Raw genomic sequence first — 22,161 nt, 5'->3', positions numbered from 1 at the left:
TCAGTCGTGCAAAGACGTTTCAGTAGAAAAAGAAACCAGATTCAAATTGTATGACACACACAGTGACTTGAATTCATAACTATACGTCTATTTAACAAATCTATTAAAGAAAAATATGACCATCATAAGTTGAGTAAAACATCCAAATATTATACTACGGTTATTTGATACATTTAAATGATCCTGTTGCACTGTTTCTTCAACTCTTTCTCAAACTGCATCCATCTCTACATGTTTTAAGTACATTAATCAAATTTTTCAATCAAACACATCAGTGATTTCCACCGTCTCTGTCACAGGAACAGCAGTTTTCATTCTGATGTGTTGGTGCAAGTTCTGTTTCTTTTTTTATGTGTGTTTTGTGCTGCTTGCTTCTGTGTCTGTGTCTGGCCACCATCACTCACATCATCCTGTTAGCGTGGGAGGCTCTTCCTTTCCCATGTCAACCATGTTCACACACACACAGTCAGCACCACCACACACTCATGAGGTGACACTGTGACTATCAAAGCAAACATATTTACCTCTGCATGTAGAAGCCTGAGCTACAAGTCGGACAGTTTAGTGCTTTGTCAAGCGATTTCATTGGTGAAATGAAATTGCGATGGACGAGTAACAGACCTTTAAAAGGGCCTTTTGAAAGAACGTGTTCAACTGCGCTAAAATGAACATCGTCTCACAACTGTTAGAGGATCACTGTGTCAGCAAAGCACTGAAATGAGAAAAGCCTACGTTGAATTGGTCAGATTTCCCTGAGAGTCCGAGAAATATCTATAATTCACTCGTAACAGAGTTAAAATAGAAAACCCTGCTGCACTGGTGAAATCTTCTGGTAAAGCCTCTGCAGCACAGTTGAATCATGGGAGTTAATCTGCTGTAAACACTACAGGAATAGGAGCAAACGCAGTGTGACCGACGAAGTGGGCGTCTGCAAAAAAAAAAACACAACATCACTTTCCGCTGTACTGATTTGATTTTTGCAGAGGCAAACATTAACCTATGGACTGATGATGCAGCTCAGAGGAGACGCGCCTCAGGGTAATTAGCATGAAACGACCTGAAAACCCCATGATTCGATCAAGTGCAACCTGAAACTAACTCCTCTCATGTGAATCACTCGGTTTTCTCATTTAATAAAAGGTTTCCCCACTCGATCTGTCAGAAATCATTCTGAAGCTTCAGTCCCTCTGTCACAGTCGTGTTAATGCTTTGATTGGCCGTTTGAAAAACATCGTACGTATACAAAGGAGGAGACGGAACCTTGAAACGTTTAAGTCTGATATTCTTTTTCTTCTTTTCTCTCTGACTGGTGGTCAAACAACTTGAAAATTGAGTGTGTGGGGGGGGGGGGGGGGGATTGTGAATGAGAAGGAAAAGCTGAAAATGAAAGACCAAAACAAACTCCAGAAAAGTGTAACCCCATAGAAAAGGTTCAGTTGTTTGACTTTTTCTTTCAGTAAATGGGAGAGTCATTTTCCCGTGTCAGTGAGAAACAGATAATCTACACTTCAGATACCGTTATTCAATTTCATCTTCACACATCAATGATCCGGAGGTGAGAGGGAGGTTTGAGTCGACGGCCTGTGACGGGTTTCGTATGCCGGTAGCGTTTTCTCAGATTTACTGGTACCAGTGATGAAGGTGCAGCAGAGAGCCGATGATTCAGTGCTGCTTGCTGAACTGAGTGAGTCTCTGAATGACTGCAACCAAGGGGAGATCCTCTGCTAATGACTGGGCGGGGGGGCTCCCTAGTCCAAATACACATCTGAAGTCAGCCGACTGTGACTACTAATACTACTACTACTATCAGCTTCTATTTCATATGATCAAGATGGAGGCGCCTGGGATGCAGCGGCTTTGCTCTCCTCTAAATGGTGTTACGTTTAGTTTGTTTTATCTGCCTGTATGTTGTCTAAATATCAGTGTACAGCTGTGCAATGACAATAAAGGCATTCTATTCTATTCTATTCTTCTTCCTCCTGTGAGCTTAAGCTTTGATTGAAGATGTTCGGCAGGTTTTCACCATGCAGACACATTCTTTTATAGAAGTGTCCTCGTCCTCGGGTCTACACCTCTACAAATAATCTGACATTCTAACTGTGATCACGTGCTCCTCAGAGGCTCCATTTGCACAGGTTGTGAAGTAGTTGTGACTACGTTGTGTTCATGCGCTTCAAAGTCAGAGTGGAAAAAAACTGTTGCATTCACGTGTTTGGAGCCATGACTCCTTTTTCCAATATCTGCACGGTAACGCAGAGCAAATCAACGGGATCAGGTGGGACAGGAATATAAATCATTGCAAATGTACACACGTTAATCATAACAACATCTGTGTTGGCTGAACTGTGGTGTTAGTGAGACACAAGGATATACAGAGAGTCACAGAAGTGTAACATTTGACCACTTCACATTAGAAGCTACTATTTAAAGCTGATTGTAAACTGATGTAAAATTGGTTTATAGGTGATGACTTCAGATACTCGACAGCTCGTGCACCAAAATTTGGATTTGATTTTGCGATAGGTGATGTTCTGATTTGAGATTAACTTCCCACGTACTTTCCCCGCACCTTCTGAGCGGCTTAATGAATACAGATGAATATCTGCCTTCCAGTGCAAAGAAGGAAGGCGGAAGCTTGAATCTCTGAACTAGGTTTTTGGTTAGTTAATCTTTTTCTCGTTATGTTGGTCACTTGATGCTACTGAGAGCGAGGTTGTGATTGAGTAAAGTCATTTCTAAAGTGCGTGCCCATAGAGGTACATTGAAAGGATTTCCATAATGCAAAGCAGAAGCGAAGTGGGCAGATGGACATCCAGTACGATAAACACATCAACTGTCGAAATGGAAAACTGGTAATTATCATAACCCTCTATGACAGACTGAAAAAGTTCCCTGAACCAGGAATTAAAAATACAAAAACAAGATGACTCTGGCAGAGCAGCTTAGGCAAATAAATGAGAGATGGGGTGATTCTCGGGTCCAGTAAATGAAGACAACATGCCACAATGGAAAACATTTGTGCAAAGGGAACAGAAAGAGGCAAGACTTGGTTAGCCTGCTTGAGGAAATATCAAAGCGCACAGTTTCCATTCTCAGCGCCCTGTAATGACACGCATACGTCTTCACAAAGTACCAGAGCAAAACTGAAGTCAAAATCCACCGGGCGATCAATCGCACACATTGGAAATAGATTGTCATTTGATGGATTCCGAATTGAAATCCTCCAGGTCTGCTCAGTTCAGCCGTTTCTGATTCACACTGCTCTGTGACCCTCTTCTGCTTAATTTAAATTGGACGTGTGCAGTGGTTGAATGAGTGGGAGAGGGCACCGAGCACACCGGAGACGAGAGGCTCGTTAAAAGGTCAGTTTCTCAGAGTCCCTCATTTCTGTGAATCATCTGTGGATTTCCCTTCTCATCAGATCTAAAGTGATTCACAAGACTCACAACTTTGAGAACTGAGAGGAGAGGCTCCACTGAGCTGATGACCACAGCACCAGGCTTTATAGGGGAAAGCAGTTGAGCCAAATGGCTGCCTGGGGAGATCGTCAAAGCCCACTATAATGATTTACTTTCTGAATGCTTATCAGCAGAGAGAGTGAAGCAGATGATAACAAAACCATAGACTGCTTGTAAAGATGGACGACATGACTGCTCCCAAACGTGGAGCCAGAGCATCTCGATCGCCACCTGGTGTCTGGCTGCAGGCTAAACCTTGCCTCCTCCATGTTAGTGAATAGGATCTGGACCAAACTAAAACGTCAAAGTACATGTTAAATAAATCTAAGATGGTTTTCAGTCACTGATGTGATCGATCCACTGTCCATCTTTATTTTGGCCCTTGTTCTACCCTTCCACCGTGTTTGTGGGAAATCTGTTGGGCAGTTTTTGCGTAATTGTGCTGACAAACAAACAAGCAAACCAACCAACAAACTAACGGGCAGGAGCGAGATCATTAGCTTCATGGCAGAGGTGAGAGTGTAACCTCGTAGTTAGTGTTACTTTTTGCGATACAGTGAAATTAAACAAGATCTGATGGCGTCAGCGATGCAACGCGCTCAGGTGACTCACCAAAAGCACACAAAAATGCACTGTTTACACACACACACACACACATATTTCAGCAGCTCTGCATATAATGTGGCAGACAGAAATCTACTTCACCACACTCTGTCAAGTCCTTGTTTGTGCACTATGAGAAATGTGGTGACACGTATTCATTTTGCAGTCAAGCGCTGGCGCTCGATGCCTGGCTGACAGGCACAAATCAATATTGACACTCAGGAAGTGCAACAAGAGCAGCCAATGCAGAAAAAAAAAAAAAAAACTTGGCAAAATCCACATTATGGACAACGCTATTACTTTTAATAAAAACCTGGCATAAGTACATTCAGAAACAAGAATTAAAAGTCAAGTTCTCTCTCATCCCCACTGAGGGCTTTCCAGACCTTCCCTCCTCCTCCTGTTTGAACGAGGGAGCACTGGCTCTGTCTCCTCCACACCAGGTCGCAGCCTCTGCCAAGACCTCTGCATTACACTCTCTAAGACCTTAATTGTATGGAAAGATGACACAGAAAGCCAGTTTCCCCTTGTTTAAGGGGAAAAGACCAGCAAATGTTTGCCATTGTACTTAATGAGCAGCAGCAGACGCATTTCATGGAAATGTATTTTCTTTCCACTGTTGTTTCTTCTTGTCATCAAATCAGGGGTTCTGTGTTATTACTCTGTTATGGTTGGCTAACTGCAGCAGGAAACCTCTGACTAAGATGGTCCTTTATACACATGAAAAAACAACACACTGATGGTTTGAATTAGCTTATTTCATACAAGTAACCCTGGTTAAATTAACTACAGTTGTGTTTACATGTCCTCCTGGTATACACACAAGTATCAGATTCGTGAAGAGCTAGCTTGTCTGATTTAGTTTCAGCCTTTGCTGCCAAACATTCAGTGCTTTTATGTTTGATGAAGTATGGTTGGTGATCACTAAAATAAAAAATGACTGAAGCAGGTGCCATTGTAGTTAGGGAAAGTTCAAATCTACTTTTCTGTCATTTCCAAAAGGAAAAAACTTGTCTCAAGATCATCTATAACGGTAGCCAATAACAATAGGCCATTTCCAAGTGTAATCTCATGTTTAATTTCATTTGGGATGAACTCGAATCCCAAACGGGCTCATATTTCTCTCTACCTGTCAAAACTAAATCCAGTAAGTCACTGACATTTTCTCCGTAACCTGGTCGGCCAACTTCTAAAAGAAATATCAAAGTCTTTTTTGGATTCTCCAAATTTGGCCTCTTCTCCAGTCACTTGTTTTACTCATTTACAGCTCTCAGCCATTTCGCCGCATGCAGGGAGGTGTACGGTCAGAATGTGGGCAGCTGAGGTAGACTTAAAACTGTGGCTTGGCTGCACTGAGGAGCCTTTCTCATTAAAATGCCTGCTTGTCTTGATGTTGAATCTATACTTACATTACCAATACTGCTCTCATTTCTGTCCGCTAAAGGTGAAGCCCCAGCGAGCAGCCACTTAGCCTAGCTTAGCATAAAGACTGGAAACCTGGGGGAACAGCTGGTCTGGCTCTCTCCTGAGGTAATCCATCAACACACTGGCACCTCTAAAACATAGTAATTAACACTTAATATCTTGTTAAAACAGCACGTAGCAGTTTTACAAGGGCTGTCACTGACTGCTTCCCATCAAGCAATAGTCTGGGAGACAACCAAAAGCATAATATGACATTTTTCCAGTTACTTTTTAATGGATTGGACATACCATGTTAATTGGAAAGCTTTAGAGGTGTTTGACAGGTGGTTTCTGTTGCCTTTAGAGGGAGCCAGGCTCTTACTCCCTGTTTCCAGTCTCAATGCTCAGGTAGGCTAACTGGCTGCTGGCTGGGGCTACTTCTTTAGCAGACAGATATGAGAACAGTGTCGTTTTTTGCTGGTTGAGTTTAGATGGCTAAGCTAGCTGTCCGCTCAGCCTCAGACAGAGGAGTAAACAAAAGGTGCATTTGAAAGATAAGCTCAGGCCCTGATTTGTTTATTTGAAAACCAAAAGGATAATGTGTGTCGCATCCTTTGTGTATGTGCGTTTGAGTCATTATTAAACACGTACATCATTTCTGTTCGCCATTTCTGACCTTTAGCCAGTCTTCCATAGCAATCCCTAATAAAATGATGTGTAAACAGTTTATATCGTAAAATGTATGAAATTATCCACTGCACACTGGTCTAATCTCAAATGCCAAGTATGTTTCAGATTGAATGTCTCGGCTGAGTGACCCTGCAGTGGGGTTGGATCCTGAACTTGTCTGTCCATCTGTCTGTCAGTCTGTCTTTTCATCTCCTGTGTCTCCAGCACACACACACACACACACACACACACACACACACACACACACACACACACACACAATCTAGCACCTATATGTGTGTGCGACTCTCTCTCACAAAGACACACATCTCAAGCATGCTCGTGTGTGCGTCACCAGGGCCATCTGCTTGCTAACCAGAACAGTTTTCTACACGCTCACATTTGTATTTCCTCTTGTGCCGGCCACTGACTCAAATCTGTGATACAACTGCAGGAGTGTATTTCATGTATGATGAACTTTTGGAATACTTAATGTTCTTTTACAACAGAGAGAGTTGCACTGGAAGTAGCATGACCAACTAGAGAAGTTCCAATGACACCACGTCTTTCAGTGACAGACAGGTTGAACTATCTGTCACCTGCCCCAAATTGTCACAGTTGACCAGCCCCTCTCAAATAATTCAACACCAGTTCCTTTCTCTGTCTATGCAAGGGGGAAAGTGATAGTGATGACCTCCGGGTAATATCCGGAGAATTGGCTACAGGGTTTACCCAGAATTTGCCTTTCACACATGAACAACACAGCGGGAGGTTTTCTTGGCAGACATGTTCACAACAGCAACAAATCCTCTTATTAAGGCGAGAGGTGGAGCAGCTGGGTGCAGCAGGAAGAGGCAGGAAGTGACGTATTAACTCTGCTGCGTACATCACGTGATATTGTTGACAGCATCCCGACACCATAGTCAGCTCTTATCTTCACAAACTCTCTTGAAATCTTCGCCTGTGTCATCTGCGTGTGTGACACCAAGTTTTTACTAGGAGATGTTTTTTTTTTTTTTCCTTTTGCTTCTGTCGCTTGTTAGAGGCGTCATCAATCCCCCCACCTGCTCACAGTGTATCCAGCGGCTCCCCTGTGGTTTTTACGAATCAACTTTCTACTGACTTTATGCTTGGAGGTCAGGCTGGATGAAGTCCGTAGAAACTACAGAGTGTCTCACTCTGACATTTGCATTCACACATGCAATAGCTTCAAAGAAAATACTGAGGAACATGCCAAGTCCAGTGCATGTCTGTAAGCAGCTTTAGTTATCAAAGAACCGGGGAGTGCCGAAATATCCCACAGTGGGAAATGTGTAGGTTGACTCCACCACCTTAGGCTGGGCTGGGTCACAGGCGGATCTTGGCGAGCCCTGGATATGACTGCAAGCAGGAAATGTGTATGGATATCCCCTGAAGACACCTACATACTTTAGTGTGATTAAAGGGAAATAAACATCATTCCCACCTTCAGTAGTTATGGTAGAGAGCATCCAAACACCTTCAGAGAAAGCAGTTGCATGGAAACCAGGAACTCGCAGCATGCACCCTTCATTCATCGACAAACTAATGAATGCTGGCCTAAAGGCTTATCCCTAAAGCACACATGACATGCTGAGATGGCTGCTAAGTACACTTTAATTGTAGAAAAGGTCTTTCCCCTATCAAGCAATTCCTGGAAGAAGCATAGCAGCTTAACCACTGAACACTGACAAGAAATGGTGTGCATTGAGTCACACCACTGCAATTTATCATTGTAAAGAGAGTCAGTAAGGCCAATTCATGCTTCTGCGTCAAAGCTAGGGCTGCTCGATTAATCGAAATCTAATCGTGATTACGATTATGGGGTCAAACGATCTCCAAACTACTATAATCGAGTTGAAACGATTATTTGGCTCTTTTTTTTCCACATGCGCAATTCAGTCCTTCCCCCAAAGCATTCAGCTGCCCAGCTGAATGGCACTCACTCTCAAGCAACAGTAAAGTGAAGGAGGCGAGTTGTGTGTGTTGACCGACGGTGAAAAAAACAGCGCGAGTGGAAAAGCAGCAGCAAACCATGTAGCGGCCGCGCCGCGCACCGCTATTCTTAAGTGCGCTCCCCCCTCTCCGCGCCGGTCAGTCGGTCATAGAGTGTTAGGGTTGCAATCATTAAGGGTTTGAATAACTGGGCACAGATATCCTGGTTTCACGGAGGAATAAGACACGCAGCCGTCATCGTTGTTTACCGGAACCGGAAGTGATTAAAAAAATAAAGCATAGACTTCAGAATAAGGGCACATATTAATAATCGTTTAAATAATCGTGATTTTGAAAATTTACAAAATAATCGTGATTAGGATTTTTTCCATAATCGAGCAGCCCTAGTCGAAGCTACGCTGTAACCCTATGCTGTACCCTTGAATTGAGTTAAAGGAATGAACACAGATGATGTCTTTCTTTTATATTTTGCAGTTCTTTTATAAAAAGTAATTGCTCTTCAAATCTATCATCTCCATCTCCAACACAATCTGTTTAGTAACACTGGACTTGGTTCTAAAGTAAACAGAGATGGCAGAATATCTGTAAAGGGGACCACAAACCTGAAGACACTCAACACCAGAATATAAACTCTTCCACCACTAGCGTTTCATTGGTATAATTGCAGCGCGACTCACATTCACCTGAGCACAACTATGAATGCTTGGCCCTGTGCGGGCCTCCATGCATCGGGGACAGAAGATCCCTGTGCACAGGAAGAAAGGCTGTATTATTTCTACAACCACATTCCTGGATGACCACTGTTGCGCTAAGGGATTAGTGATATCAGGGTTTGGCTATGGCTGAGCTAGCCCATGCTAACTGTGAACTGAGTTTGCGTGCTGTGACAAATAAAATGAACTCCAGGCACTTGGGTCAGCTAAACTGATGCTAACTGAGACCTCTTTGGTTTACAATTAGCCATTGTAGCCAGCGGATATAATACTACAAAGTCACCAGAAAACTTGGAACCAAATATTGATTGACCTGAGCATGGATGTGGAGTCTCATGTGTGCAGTAAATCATGGTCTGTCTGTCTGTCAAACTTGGGTAAATGTGCTGCGACCTTCTAAATCTCAAATCTGAGTTTTGCATTGCGACTTCAAAATATGGCCCACAGAGCTGGGCTGGCACAGAAAGCTATTTTTAACCACAGGCTCAAAGGGAGAGCTTACATTCCCGGCTGAACCGTGTCACTCACAAACTTTTCTCACACTTCTTGAGTGTGAACGCAGGCAGCTACTTTCACATAATCTGTGCCTGTGTGACAGCAGAAGAGACCAACTAAAACCGAGCTACTGCATAATGTGGTAAACATATTTATAGTCTCCCATGGTTATACATGTAATGGTGTGAACAATGAGGCTGAGAAAGGCTTTCATCAGGCTTTTTAACACAGACTACATGTTTAAAGTGTGTGTACGCATAAGTATTACACACTGATGAATGGTCATTGGTCTTTCACACATGACTTATTGACAATGACCATGTGTTAATTAGGCTGACCCTTGCTAACACCCAATATCACATCTACCTGACAAAGAGTCAGCGGGCTGTTTATTAACCCTAAACCTTTAGAACCTTCATTTGAATATGGCACAGGGGTTAACAAAACCACACGAGGCTCTGAAAGGTAGATACGGAGGTTGATGATTTAGAAGAGCTTAAAGGAACATTTCTTCAGTGAAGAAGTCAAGGTCATGGTTGAGAAAAAAGTTACTCTAATGAGAGACCAGCATCCTAATGAGACCTGTTAACACATGTATACACACACTTGCATACACACAGCTACACACAGGATGTAATTACTGCAGCAGAACACAACTGTAGCATTTGTGCTCCATCATAAGTGGCACAAAATGATGCGATCCTCTCCCTCTCTCAAAAAAACACAAAGTGTAATTCATCTCCAAGCTGCTTGCATACAATTATGCCCTTTAATATGACACTAGAGTTATCAGTCCTATTGTGTCTATGATACCCAATACTAAGTCACAAGACCCCTTCCCTCAGTAATGAACCTGTGTACACAATACTGTGCTGCAGTGACAGATGACACGCTATCGGCGTAATCAGGCATCAAGGTTTCAGCCCCTTAAAAATACAACAACAGGCGCTCTGTATTGTTTTACATCATCAGATACAAATTTATCGTGTGAGCCACATATTGTAGGGTAAATTTCATGCCTCAGCGGCCGCTTGTTTTTGAACAACAATGAGATTGCTCTAAATATCTCCAAAAAAAAAGTGAAGAAAAGAAAATGTTATAATGAGAGCAGAATCACTGAGCTGACAGAAAACTGGAGTAACAGTCAAAGTAATCAAAAGAGACGAATACAGTTTACATAGCTAAAGTGGGTAAACTGGGCGTCTTTGTCTAAAATTCACCTTTCTTTATTAACTATTTCAAATTGTCTGTTTCTAATGACCATGTATGTGTCTCTGTGTGTGAAGGCCTCCATAAAATTCAAATTAGAAACAGTTGAACAACTCATTAGGAACCTGCTTTTAATTTTTTTCCTCTCTCTTTATCACATTTGAAGTAAAAAAAGTAGCTAGTTCTAAAATCATTTTTGAAGCAGTCTTACCATCATCCAGCGTGATGTCCTGCAGGCCGATAGAGCGGAAGGTGGGCTCCCTCTCCTCTGGTTCCTCCTTGATGTTCAGACTCTCGCTGTCTGATGGGAACTGACCCTGAGGGCTCAGAGGGTGAACCAGAGGGCCCACTGCTGCAGGGGACAGGCTGGCCATGACTGGACTTGTAGCCTGCGGAGAGGGCTGCTGTTGAAGAGGCCCCAAAGGACTGCCACCTGAAGTAGGGGAGGAGGAGGTGGGAGACTGGTAGGGCAACGAGTGGAGCTGAGGGGAGGAAGGCCCGGAGTGCGGAGAGGGGATCATCCTTGGCGGAGGTGCGCTGGATGGTGTGGGGCAAGAGGCTGACCTTTGACCTACCGGGTGGTAGCCCAGGGCCCTCTGCAGCTGGGAGGAGTGCTGCCCTACAAGGGGGTGACAATTGGGAGAAGAGACCTGGGTTGGATTTGGAGAGCAGTGATAGCCTGCAAGTGTGTGGAGATGTGGAGATGAGGGCGAAAGCAGAGATTGCTGACTCTGCGGAGACCCAGCAATGCTTGAAGAGGAGGGAGCTGATGGTGAGGAGCAAGGGGAAGAGGGGTACACCATCCCCAAACCCATTGGGTGTGATGCTGCAGTGGGGCTCTGCTGAAAGGGCATCCTCTCGTAGCCCTGAGGAGGAAGGCTGGACTGGCCATTGAAAGGTAGGCTATGACCGTGGCTGTGCTGCATAGACTGGTAGGAGGGACGGGGAGGAGCAGGAAGAGGAGCCGGAGCAGAGCTCGGGTGGAACGTCATGTGGCAATCCGCAGGGGGGTGGTGCAAACTGCGACTCTGGAGGTGAGGCAGCTGCTGGAAAGATGGGGAGCCCAGGGAGGGGCAAGGGGCCTGCAGGGGTAGCAGGCCAGCTCCAGAGCCTGCAGCCAGGCCATGAGGGGAGCTGGACAGAAGGTTATCTGTTTGGTGGCCCTGCTCAGGAGAAGGCAGCTGGGTGCGCACCAGACTGGCAGCATGTGCCAGGGGCATGGACATAGGGGGTATTGCAGGATGGTCCAGCTCATCCCTGTGCTCCTGTTTCACCATGACTAAAGGAAACAGAAAGGGGATGAAAGAACAAAACAGAAAGTCAGTTATGTCCGTCAATCAAATACTACAAGATGAGACAGAAAAGATAATATATCGATTTTTCAAGTGAATACCTTTTAACATAGGTACAGGGGACAGGGTTCAAAAATGAAAAAAAGACACAACCCCAACACATTTATTCTCTCATTCTGTTGCTTCAATGGTGAAATAGTGCATCTTGTAAATTCAGAAAAACACAGTCTCTGAATGTATGTATTGTGAAGTGGGTCTCCTTCCAGATAAAAAAAAAAAGCAGCCTTAAAAAAACTAAAACTGAGTGACAGTCTGATATTAATGGGGCCATTCCCTTTACTGCAACAGCTCCGTAACCTATTTCCCAATCTGGTGCCTTGTGACAGTGATTTTATTTTTATCTATCTCTGAATCAGAGGGAGAGCATATGTTGTCAGTCTGGGTGCCATCAAGGGAAATGTTGTACGGGAAGAGGAGCTGAATCCCCTCCAGCCCAGACCCGACCAACAAAACAAACAAGTTCACTGATCGTGCCCTCTACTCACCCTGTCATGCCTGATAATCCAGCCAGAGGGATATTGAGATCAAGAACGGGGTAATAGGGGGGATATTTAAACATGGTTGTACGTAAACTGAGGTCAGCTTGATTAAAAGTCTGCGCAACTGCATGTTAGGTTTGATTAACAGTGTTCTCCTTACATTGGAAAATATTGATTGAAATATTCAGCAATTTCCAAACATAAACAGGAACGAAGGAGGTTGTGTTCCTCAACTTTCAGAATAAACATGTCAAATTTTTCCAGACAGTCTTCTCAGAATTTATAATTAATTGGCTGAGAACATCAGCTCAGCTAAGCCCACAACGAAACATTAATCTTGACTTATTAGGAGATTTTTTGACATAATACAGCGTGGTGTTCAGGATATTGACACTTCTGCTGTCAGCGACCAAGCCTGTCTGACAAAGCAGGGTTATTTTACTCTGCTTTGATTGGTTGCAACAATCTGTAAACGGGGAAAACAGGAACTGCCTGTGTGAGTGGGCGTGCTTGCAAACAGAAACGCTGGGTGGGTGGAGGGGCAAGGCCGCTGTTACACGCATACACACACATACACTGTTGCGGTAAAGCTCAGGGCTTGGATATGTTGCAAAAAATGGTTATATGCTATTATATTCCGCCCAACAGTGTTTTCGGTTTGACTGGCTTCTAGAAGAGGAAAAAAAAAACTGACAACAACAATATCAAATAGCAAAGTCAGGAATTTGATTTTAATGAAAAACGTTGAGGAAACTTGAAGATCAAAATATCATTGAATTTCCTTGCTGCTGCAATAATTGTATGAAGCCACAACTCCGAGAACACGTGAAGTAAAAGTTTCCTGGATAGCAAAAGATTTGCATCATAAAACCTCATGCAAATACAGTACATGTGAGGGGGAAAAAAGTTGGCACAGGAATTTAGGGTTTTAGCAAATAAACAGTTGACAGGTGTTATTGTTATGCTCAGTGGAAGAGCCCCCTTTACACCACAGCAATGCTTTGTTTAGCAAGAGAAAGAGAGAAATTGGGTTAGTGAAGCCGCTGTACAGACGTTTGCAACACGACATGCATGTTACAGCTGTCTCTGTCTCTGTCTTTGCTGTCAGTTTCTTGTAACTTGTATGGAGACTAACAACATCAGGAAGTCATAAACCCAGAGGAATGCACCTTACACAATGTTTTTGTGTAAGCATCTATAAAATGAGTTGCAGGGAAATACTGTGACTAAATAACTAAAAAGAGCAAATGTTTGGCAACTTGTCACAGGATTTTGTTTATTTAGTTTTGCAGCGACAAACTGAACGAGTCCGAACATATTTCCATGGCCTTCCTTCTAAAAATCATTAGACCCAATTATCTCACCTGAAAGGTAAGTGAAGCGTTGTGATTGGCTCCTTTTCCGCTTGCCATTGCAGACATAAAACTGCACCTGCACTGCTGAGCCCACAGTCTTACTGTGGTAGGGAGGAACCTCCACCACAATGCATGACTACAAAAAAAAATCATTACGTACATAGAAATAAGTTTAAAATTAATAAAAATATATTAAATTTTAAGTAATTTCTAACTAAGTATTACATATAAAAAATGTGTAGAGATATGGTAGAGATAAATAATGTAAATACGTACTCCTTGAGTTTTCTCACGTTTTATTTTTGCCTCAACTTCCCATTGTGGTCGTCCATCTAGAAAAAAGATTTAAAAGAAAAAACACATGGATAAATGCATAATATAGTAATACTCTCAGTGCTATAAATGGTCAAAGACACAACACATGATAAAATTTAATCTGAAAACAATTTGTTGTAAAGGCTTAATGTCAGCTGTCACACTCACTGCTGTTTCATTAGATTAGAGTATTAGTAATCTCAAAGCTATGAGAGATACTGTCACAATCGACAGATAGTTATATTTGAAAAGACTCTAGCATCTCTCGAGTGCAAACGAGAGATATTCCTACAATGGCAAAAGGGATAAACTGGTGATGAAGCAGAATACAACATTTGACCACATCCCTTCTAATTTTGAACATAAAACGGCCACCAAATCATTCAGACATGCAACTTCAAAGCACACCTCTAAAATGGGAATTTAAAACTTCAGTAGAGTGAAAACTAATATAATTAAAAACTGATGGCTAACTATAATATAATCAGCCATAACTGCAGCTTTTTAAACCCACTTGAATCACTGAGATATTTTTCTAAGTAGCTGTCTCTATGTGGTGTAGCTCTCAACTATTTATTTTGTTGTTTAGTTTTATCTAAGTCAGGGTACAGTACTTTCTCAAACAGACAGGGCTTAAGAACCACAAGACGCTTATGCTGAAACACAATTTCAATTTGTCCTGGAGAACTGAGAGACATTGGCATGATGTAATTTTTTTAAAGGCCCAGAAGCCCCATGGAGACAATCTTAACAGCTATTAAATGGTAATCAAATTTCCAAATATCCTGCTGTTTGTCTTACCTGGTTAAAATTAAAGAGGGAGCACTGGAATAATTGTGTTTATTTTAAAATGCCTTAACACACTGCCAGGCTTTCTGGCGAGAAAACATCCTTTCCAGTTTTCCTATGAGGGAGTTAATTATTTGGCCAGACATCTTTGGGGCAGCTGCTCGAAGGGAAGCAGTTGGGGTGAAAAACACTAGCAGGTTTGCTGTGTGGTTTGGGGAAATCACAGCTATCGCAGCATTGTGAAGAATAAAAACATTGGCAGTTAAGTAAGTACTGAAAAGACTCTCTGCGGAGGCAGATTAATTTGCAGTCGCCCGTTTCACTGTGCTCAAATGGTGCAAGTATAGTCTGCACCTGCATGGCCTCCTCCTCAAAACCCAGAGGATACACCCCAAGACCACTGTCAGGCATCTGCAACATGTCTGCACAGACAGCTGGCTTAAGTCTAGTTTCTAACAAAGAAAGTGCTCAGTTGTGAGCCCTGTCTCTTTTCAGCTTTATACTAAAACCTAAAACTCTATACTCTAGTTTTAGGTTTAACTTAACTTAGTTAATTTTCCTGTTCTGCCCTCACCCTAACATTAGCCTTAGTTGAAATAATCCACTGCCACATTAGGCAGTCAAACCCCTGAAGAGAGTGTCTCTATTGTAAAGGTAGAGCTTAACTCGTGAATGAGCAAATGACCTTGAATGTCTATGCAGCTGACATCAGTGCATTATTGCAGCGTGGATTGTTGACATTCAACAGGCAGGAGCAAGGGCCCCACATGCTCTGTCAGACAACAAGCACTGACAAGAACCTCATACCACACTGAGACAATGACTCGGATCATCCAAACACGAGTACCAGCCCCAGTCAGAGGGCCGACAAGAACGTGGACTCACGGTGCCGCATGATCGAACACAAATAAAGAAGGTAATTGCTGTTTATGTTACGACGGCAGACTAACAGCTTTCCAGGAGCCCGCTGTTGTTCAGCTGTTGTAACAGAAACAACAAGGTGACCACTGAGTACATATGCTGTGTTACTCACTACTCAGGGCAGTCAGTGTTAGAGCCTTTGAAGTCCAGTTTACTATAATATCATTCATGATTAAGTAGAAATACTCGATATATCTATCTATCTATCTATCTATCTATCTATCCATCTATTTAGTTTCTACAATGCCTCTTACTATAAAAGCTGCTTAGGTCCGTACCTTTGCCCCTATTTGTCTTTCTTTTTTATAGACTTTCCCCTCTCCTAAATAAATACATATAAATGAATAAATCAATAGTATTTCTTTTCTCTTCCCACTTTTTCCTCAAAGAGGAATATCTGTCCACTGGTAAAAGTAAAGGCCTTTCACTTCCACCTGTCAAATTAATTTGAATAAGTAAATTAAACAGTGTAGTGTCCAAAAAAGTTTGGATGACATGTCAACTAAACTCTGAGGAACCAAGTGAAGGAACCAGAACAGCACCTGCACTTAACCACTCTATTACTTTTGACTGTTTATCTACTTTAAAATAGGATCCCACATGAACAACAACTGCTCCGGCCTGTGCCTGTATATAGTTAGTTAAGTAATTCATAAAACCTTCCCGTAATCTCTGTGTACTAGAAACAACAGGCCGTTCTCTCAAGCTCCTCATGAATCTACTGTTGTCTCTAAGTTATGAGCGATGGTTGAAAAATATCTCCCATTACCTCTTTCTTTCTCTCTTTTCTTCCATCCCTGCACTTAGTCCAATCAGTGCCTCTCTGCACTAAAGCAGGCGGATTAGGCATGATGAGGGGGATAATTTACACAAACCTAATCAACATCATCTTCCCCCTTCCCTTTCATATTCTCTCTGTCTCCTTCCACAGTCCACTGCCCTCGTGCACCATGGGGCCCAGCCGTCCTCCCTACCCAAGATGCACCTCCCGAAGGTTTCCACTCACTGCTGTTCTGCTATAAAGAGTGACCATCAGCAAGTTGTTTCAACCAAACTACTTCTCCATGCCATGCCTCACCTGGTTCACCTAAAAGAGTGAAATACATTCCTCCAGGCTGTTTTTCTTTCTTCTAGAAAACCTAAAGAGAATGGCTCTTAGTCATAAAGACATCACTGCTCGGCTGTCTGCCGTGTGTGAACTTGATTTTGTTGCTCTACATGGTAATGGTACCTCGGGCAGGCAGAGACTGGCTCCATGAATGTTGTTCATTTAAAATTTCCATCTCAGAGAACAGCCATTACATGTGTTTTGATTGTGGACTGGTGTACAGACAAGTAAAAAGATAAGGCAGAGAAAGAAGGGTGACTTAAAAGAAACATGATGAAAAGCACAGGGAGTTTAAGAAAGTAAACTCTTCAGCTTAGACATTTGTTAAAGTAGATATTTAAACAACTTTTAGAGTATAAAAAGTTTTAGGAGACAACCACTTAGTCCACATTCAGCCTTAGTCCCAAACTCCAAAATCTACACACTGGAAGTGAAACATAGCAGTGGGAGTAGGTTGTGCAGTGATTTCATAAAAGCAGACAGTGAATGTTAACTTTAATGTGATTTGTTTTTTGCACTAAGAGACAACATGTGTGTATTGATAATCATGAAAAAACAATTGAAAGAATAGGAATGTATCTATTTAGTGTATACAGCATTATTATCAAATTACAATTTTTAATGACTATATTATATATGTAATATAAACATAAGAAATAACAATGTAATGTTTGTTTCAGGACCATATTCTTCCAAATAAGTCTTTGTCTTTGTCATTCTGACTTGTCAGTCATCACTTGCAGACATATGGTAAATCTGTTTGACATTCAATAAAATGCCGTGAGGGAAAAGATTGACTTGTTGAGGCTAAGATAATGATAAATGTGATCTGAGAACTGTCAAACACACACACACACCAACACACACACACACACACACACACGTAAGCACGCGCACACACAGGCATGGTTTTAATAAGGGGTTTGAACAGTTGGTTTTTATTTACAAGATTTTGAGGTATCTCTATTCCATTGTGATAATTGTGAGGAAGAGAGAGAAAAAGACAAGTGACCTGAATCATAGACACGTATCAACCATGACTCATTAAATCATAACCTTCTGCTGACTTCTGCAGCATTTGCAAAATCTACAAAACGTGTCCAACGGAGCACATAATTGACACATGAAATGCTTTAGCAGCCCCTCTTATATAGTCTGTCAGACAGAAGAAAGTATGATTTTATACACATGTACTTGGCACACCCTGTTTCTGCTGCAGTGCCGGTTCAAGAAGAGGCCGCTGCGCTGACACGACACTTACCAGGGCCTTTCTCCAGGAAGATGACCTTGGACTCTGGGAAGAAGTTGGAGCCTGTGATGACCAGCTCTTCTCCACCGCTGACTACACAACTGGTCAGGCTGGATTTCTCAACCTGCGGTAGCTCCTGAGCTGAGCGCTGGGCTGGGAGAGAAACAGCAGGGGTTGGGGAGAAAAGAAGATGATCATTAGCTGAGCTGTTTCAGTAACACTAAAGATGGTTAATAAAAATAAAATGAACTTCTGATAATGTCATGCAGTTTAATACAAAACTATCAAACCTGGCTTCAAGAATTAACAACTCTCTGTGAGCCTGAGGGAAAAGTCGGATTTATTGCAGAGCCCGAAGGTATATATTATGTAACTGCTCGGCTAGAAGGGCACTGCATTTACATTTTAAATTTTATCAGACCTTCTTATCTAAAGTGACTTTAAGTGAGAGTGAGGAAGTAAATTAAATAAACATCCTATCCTGTTGAGTTTTCTAACAAAGAAATGTGTGCCAAGGTTTGGGTGCTTATCTGTGTGTGATTTTCATATCACACGTAGATTTCTGAATGAACATGTTTGTGTCCGTGTGTGTGTGTGTGTCTGCGTGTGTGTGTGTGTAGTAAGTCAACACTCACAGCACTCCACAGGAATGGAGGAAGCCTGCAGCGACAGCACCTTCCCGTTAGGTTGAGGGATGTGCACTCTGAACACAACGCGAACCCGTGTGTTCTTTCTTCCTATATCTGTCTCTCCCTTCCGCAGCTCGATGTCGGAGTTCCGCAGCTTAAGGATCCCGGCGCAGTCGATGCTGCAAGGTAGAGAGGAAATAGTTGGCCCCATATGGCACCACAGTGATGGCAGTAATCGAAGATATATTTAAGAAGGTAGGGCCTGGGAGAGAATAAATCCAACAACAGGCCCAGCAGGGGATTGGCAATGAGAGGAAAACTAAGTGTTGAATCACAAGTTAAAAATGCCTGTGAATATGATTTATTACAACACTAAATGAGAAGGTCTCACACTGCTCCATGGGAAACCCTCATTTTATTCTCCTGTACCCGTTTCATCTGTTGGTTTCAATTTAAAAGATCTATAAAATCGTCTTTTTAAGATGTTATGCTTTATTATTATAAAAATGCAAATTTTTCCTTGGACACGGCTTCCTTCATGGTGGTAAACTCATAACTGAGTAATTTAACCCTGAAGTGCTTCTGACACCTACCAGGCTGACATGTTGTTCTCGGGCAGCAGAGGAATTTCGAGAACCTTGGTGCTGGTGACTATGATTTCTTGGCTGGCTGTGGCTACAGTTTTCCCGGTGATTCGGTGCACCTGGTAGAAGGCGTGCGGCCTCAAGTATCGGTCATCCGCCGTCCCTATGAACATCTGCAGGTTGACGGGCTTCTCGCTGTAGCCAATGAGCTGAGACATGACATATAAAGACAGAAAAACAGAGTAAAAACAGATGTGAGTTCTCAGGGTGCAGATGAGAGAGGTGTGAACAAAGGAATACTCTTTTCATTTCCACTGCCTTCAGAGGGCCACCTTTTTTTAGAGGGAATCTAAATGTCAGGTCGGGGGTGTTTCTGGCAGGGCAACTGGAGATTCATCTGGCGCTTTGGCCCCCAACCAGTTTGACACTGGTGTTTTCTACTAATAGTCCCAAAAAAAAAAATCCCTTGCAAACCTGCCTCTGAACTGGATTCTGTGCAGGACAGGGTTGCCTCCAAAACCTAAAAGAAACCTTGAAACCAGCTTGAGTCAGTTTCTCCAAGAAAATAAAAGCTGTACTGCAGCTGCACTAGGTCTCACAGGAAAAAAATGACAGAATGCAAGGACACTAAAGAGGTCCAACAACTGGTTTACTAAACCATCATACCAGTTAACACAAAAAGGATGAAGTCACTGCATGCTGGTAGGGTCAATCGTAAACAATCAAAGCAATAACACAAAAAAACACAATGGTGCCTCGCTCCGCCAATGCACAACAGTCTCCTTAAATTCAGTCAAGCTGCTCCAAATTTCACATACTCACAGAATTGAATTACTCAAAACAGTTAAAATTTGAAGGAACACCCTATCTATTAAAGAAAATGAAAAATAATTACTAGATCCGCCCTCAGATCCAGATCTGCACTGGGCAATCCATTCATTTTAGGTGTTATCTTGCTTACAAACAAACAAACAAACAAACCAAATAGATGAGAGAAATCCTATCCTCCTAAAAAGTGGTAAAAATACAACAGCACATAACCAGAAATTTTTTAACTAATGTAGAAATCTCTGGAAGTGTCATATTTATGCTAATCTCCTCTAATACATATTAAATCTAAGATCATCTTACATAAAACCTGTCACTCATATGACCCTTGATTCTCCCTGTGAGGTCTCATGCATATGAAAAGATTTTTAGTGTTTACACTGTGGTTGAAGAGGAAAAAATTGCTAATAAAAATGTCAACGGTGTCCAGTGGTTCATGCGGTCCAACCTGGTTGGCATTTGACACAAGGCAGCAGTCAGTCTCTCCATTAGTCTGTGAGTGCATCGTTTCAACTCAGACAGGTGAGATGTTCAATGAGGGAAAAGCATTGCATTTTGTGTAGAGACAAGAAGAAGATGGAAAGGAGAGCAGGACCTTTCCTCCTCAGAGGGACAGAACAAACACACCGGCCACACAATGCCACTACTGTGGGAATGTTGTACTTGGCAGACTCCGTGACAGCATGATGGCAGCCCCTGCACATGCACACTCCCACCGTGCTGCCCTCATAAACCCACACCTCCAGTTTGGATGGAGGGCAGCCCATTGAGGGTTACAGAGAAGAACAAGGTCTTTCATTGCTGTTTCACCCCTGGAATTGCCAAGCCTCATCCCCACCGCAGCTGGCTACTGACCCCTTTCCTCCCTGCAGCTTTGCATCACGCACCGCTGTGTCAATGTTTGGTACAGAAGTGTGGTGAGTGGAGAGAAAGTGGGTGTGGCTTTGGATTTGTCATGTGCTGTTCCAAAACAACAAGCACTGGAAACATATCTGAGAGTAAGCACCAAAGACATACCTGCTTGGTTTCCAAATTCTGTCTTCCTCTGAGGCCGTTATTAAACTGTATTTAACAGTAAACTGGTTTACAGCAGGATTATTAAACATGACTTAGTTCCAGCTCTGGTAAAAGGTGAGTTGGGATCACTGGTGGAATCAAGTCTTCATGGGAACAACTGTCATTGGACTTACTTGTATCTGTGCTCACTATTGTATCATTGTATCATGCAGCATCCTTCTTGGGCGATCCAATAACATAGCTCTAAGTTCAGTTGTGAACACACCCAAGACAAATTTAGGACGCATTTGAGAGTGGATCACACATTCTGAGGTAATCTGGACTCATGTGGCCACATTGTTTTAGCTGTGTTAACTACGCATGTTTGTATTTGCATATAGAGTGGAGAAGTGAAATCCAATCACATTTGGAGACACATTCAAATGCCAGCTATAATCTGTCCACTGAGCATCAGATCACCTGAGACAAATATCAATGCCTCTCTTTTCTCTTTCTTTTATCATCTCATTCTCTCTCACTTGTTACTTCTGTGGTCGCCCCCTGTGGCAGAATGGGGGTAGGATGACCTGAGCGTTGGAAAACTGAAATATGCCGTGTTTACAGCGGGTTATTTGCGAGGACCAGCCTCCAGAGACAGATACTGGGCAGGCAGGGCGGTGGAGCTTAAATCTTAATAACGCTTTACTGTTCGGAGCTGAATAAAAACCTTGTATGTTGAAAGGGTTCTGCTACTGAGCTCAGTAAAAACCCGATGGTTCTCAAGGGAGTGATGAGTTTAAAATAATGCAAGGGAAAATCTATTCCTGGCTGGTAAAAATGAATTAAACTTTTTATTATTACTTAACACTGCATTTTAAGAGAGGGGCAATTACCTAAACATGTATAACTGTATTTGTTAAAATCCTACATTGAAGTCATTAATAAAGCTCAAGGCTGATTGAACAGCATCAGAGTGAGCTGTGGGAAAAACCATCCAGCGTTTGAAACTACATGACGAACACAGGTCATCA

The 22,161-nt window shown here is 42.5% G+C and overlaps 1 protein-coding gene across 1 annotated transcript in view; it reads right to left on the bottom strand.

The window, feature by feature from the left end:
- nfatc3a (nuclear factor of activated T cells 3a) overlaps nucleotides 1-22,161 on the bottom strand; it is a 58,996-nt gene that overhangs the window by 4,207 nt on the left and 32,628 nt on the right. Inside the window, exons 4-9 of the mRNA XM_053420017.1 lie at nucleotides 19,316-19,515; nucleotides 18,729-18,901; nucleotides 18,106-18,246; nucleotides 13,988-14,043; nucleotides 13,721-13,847; nucleotides 10,737-11,804 (exon numbers count right to left, since the gene is read on the bottom strand). Coding sequence (XP_053275992.1) covers nucleotides 10,737-11,804; nucleotides 13,721-13,847; nucleotides 13,988-14,043; nucleotides 18,106-18,246; nucleotides 18,729-18,901; nucleotides 19,316-19,515 — 1,765 coding nt within the window. The remainder of the gene's footprint in view (nucleotides 1-10,736; nucleotides 11,805-13,720; nucleotides 13,848-13,987; nucleotides 14,044-18,105; nucleotides 18,247-18,728; nucleotides 18,902-19,315; nucleotides 19,516-22,161) is intronic.

The sequence above is a fragment of the Pleuronectes platessa genome, chromosome 1 (assembly GCF_947347685.1).
Source record: "Pleuronectes platessa chromosome 1, fPlePla1.1, whole genome shotgun sequence".
Classification (NCBI taxonomy): domain Eukaryota; kingdom Metazoa; phylum Chordata; class Actinopteri; order Pleuronectiformes; family Pleuronectidae; genus Pleuronectes; species Pleuronectes platessa.
The sequence above is the reverse complement of the archived record's forward strand: the minus strand, read 5'-3'. Positions and strand labels throughout refer to the sequence as shown.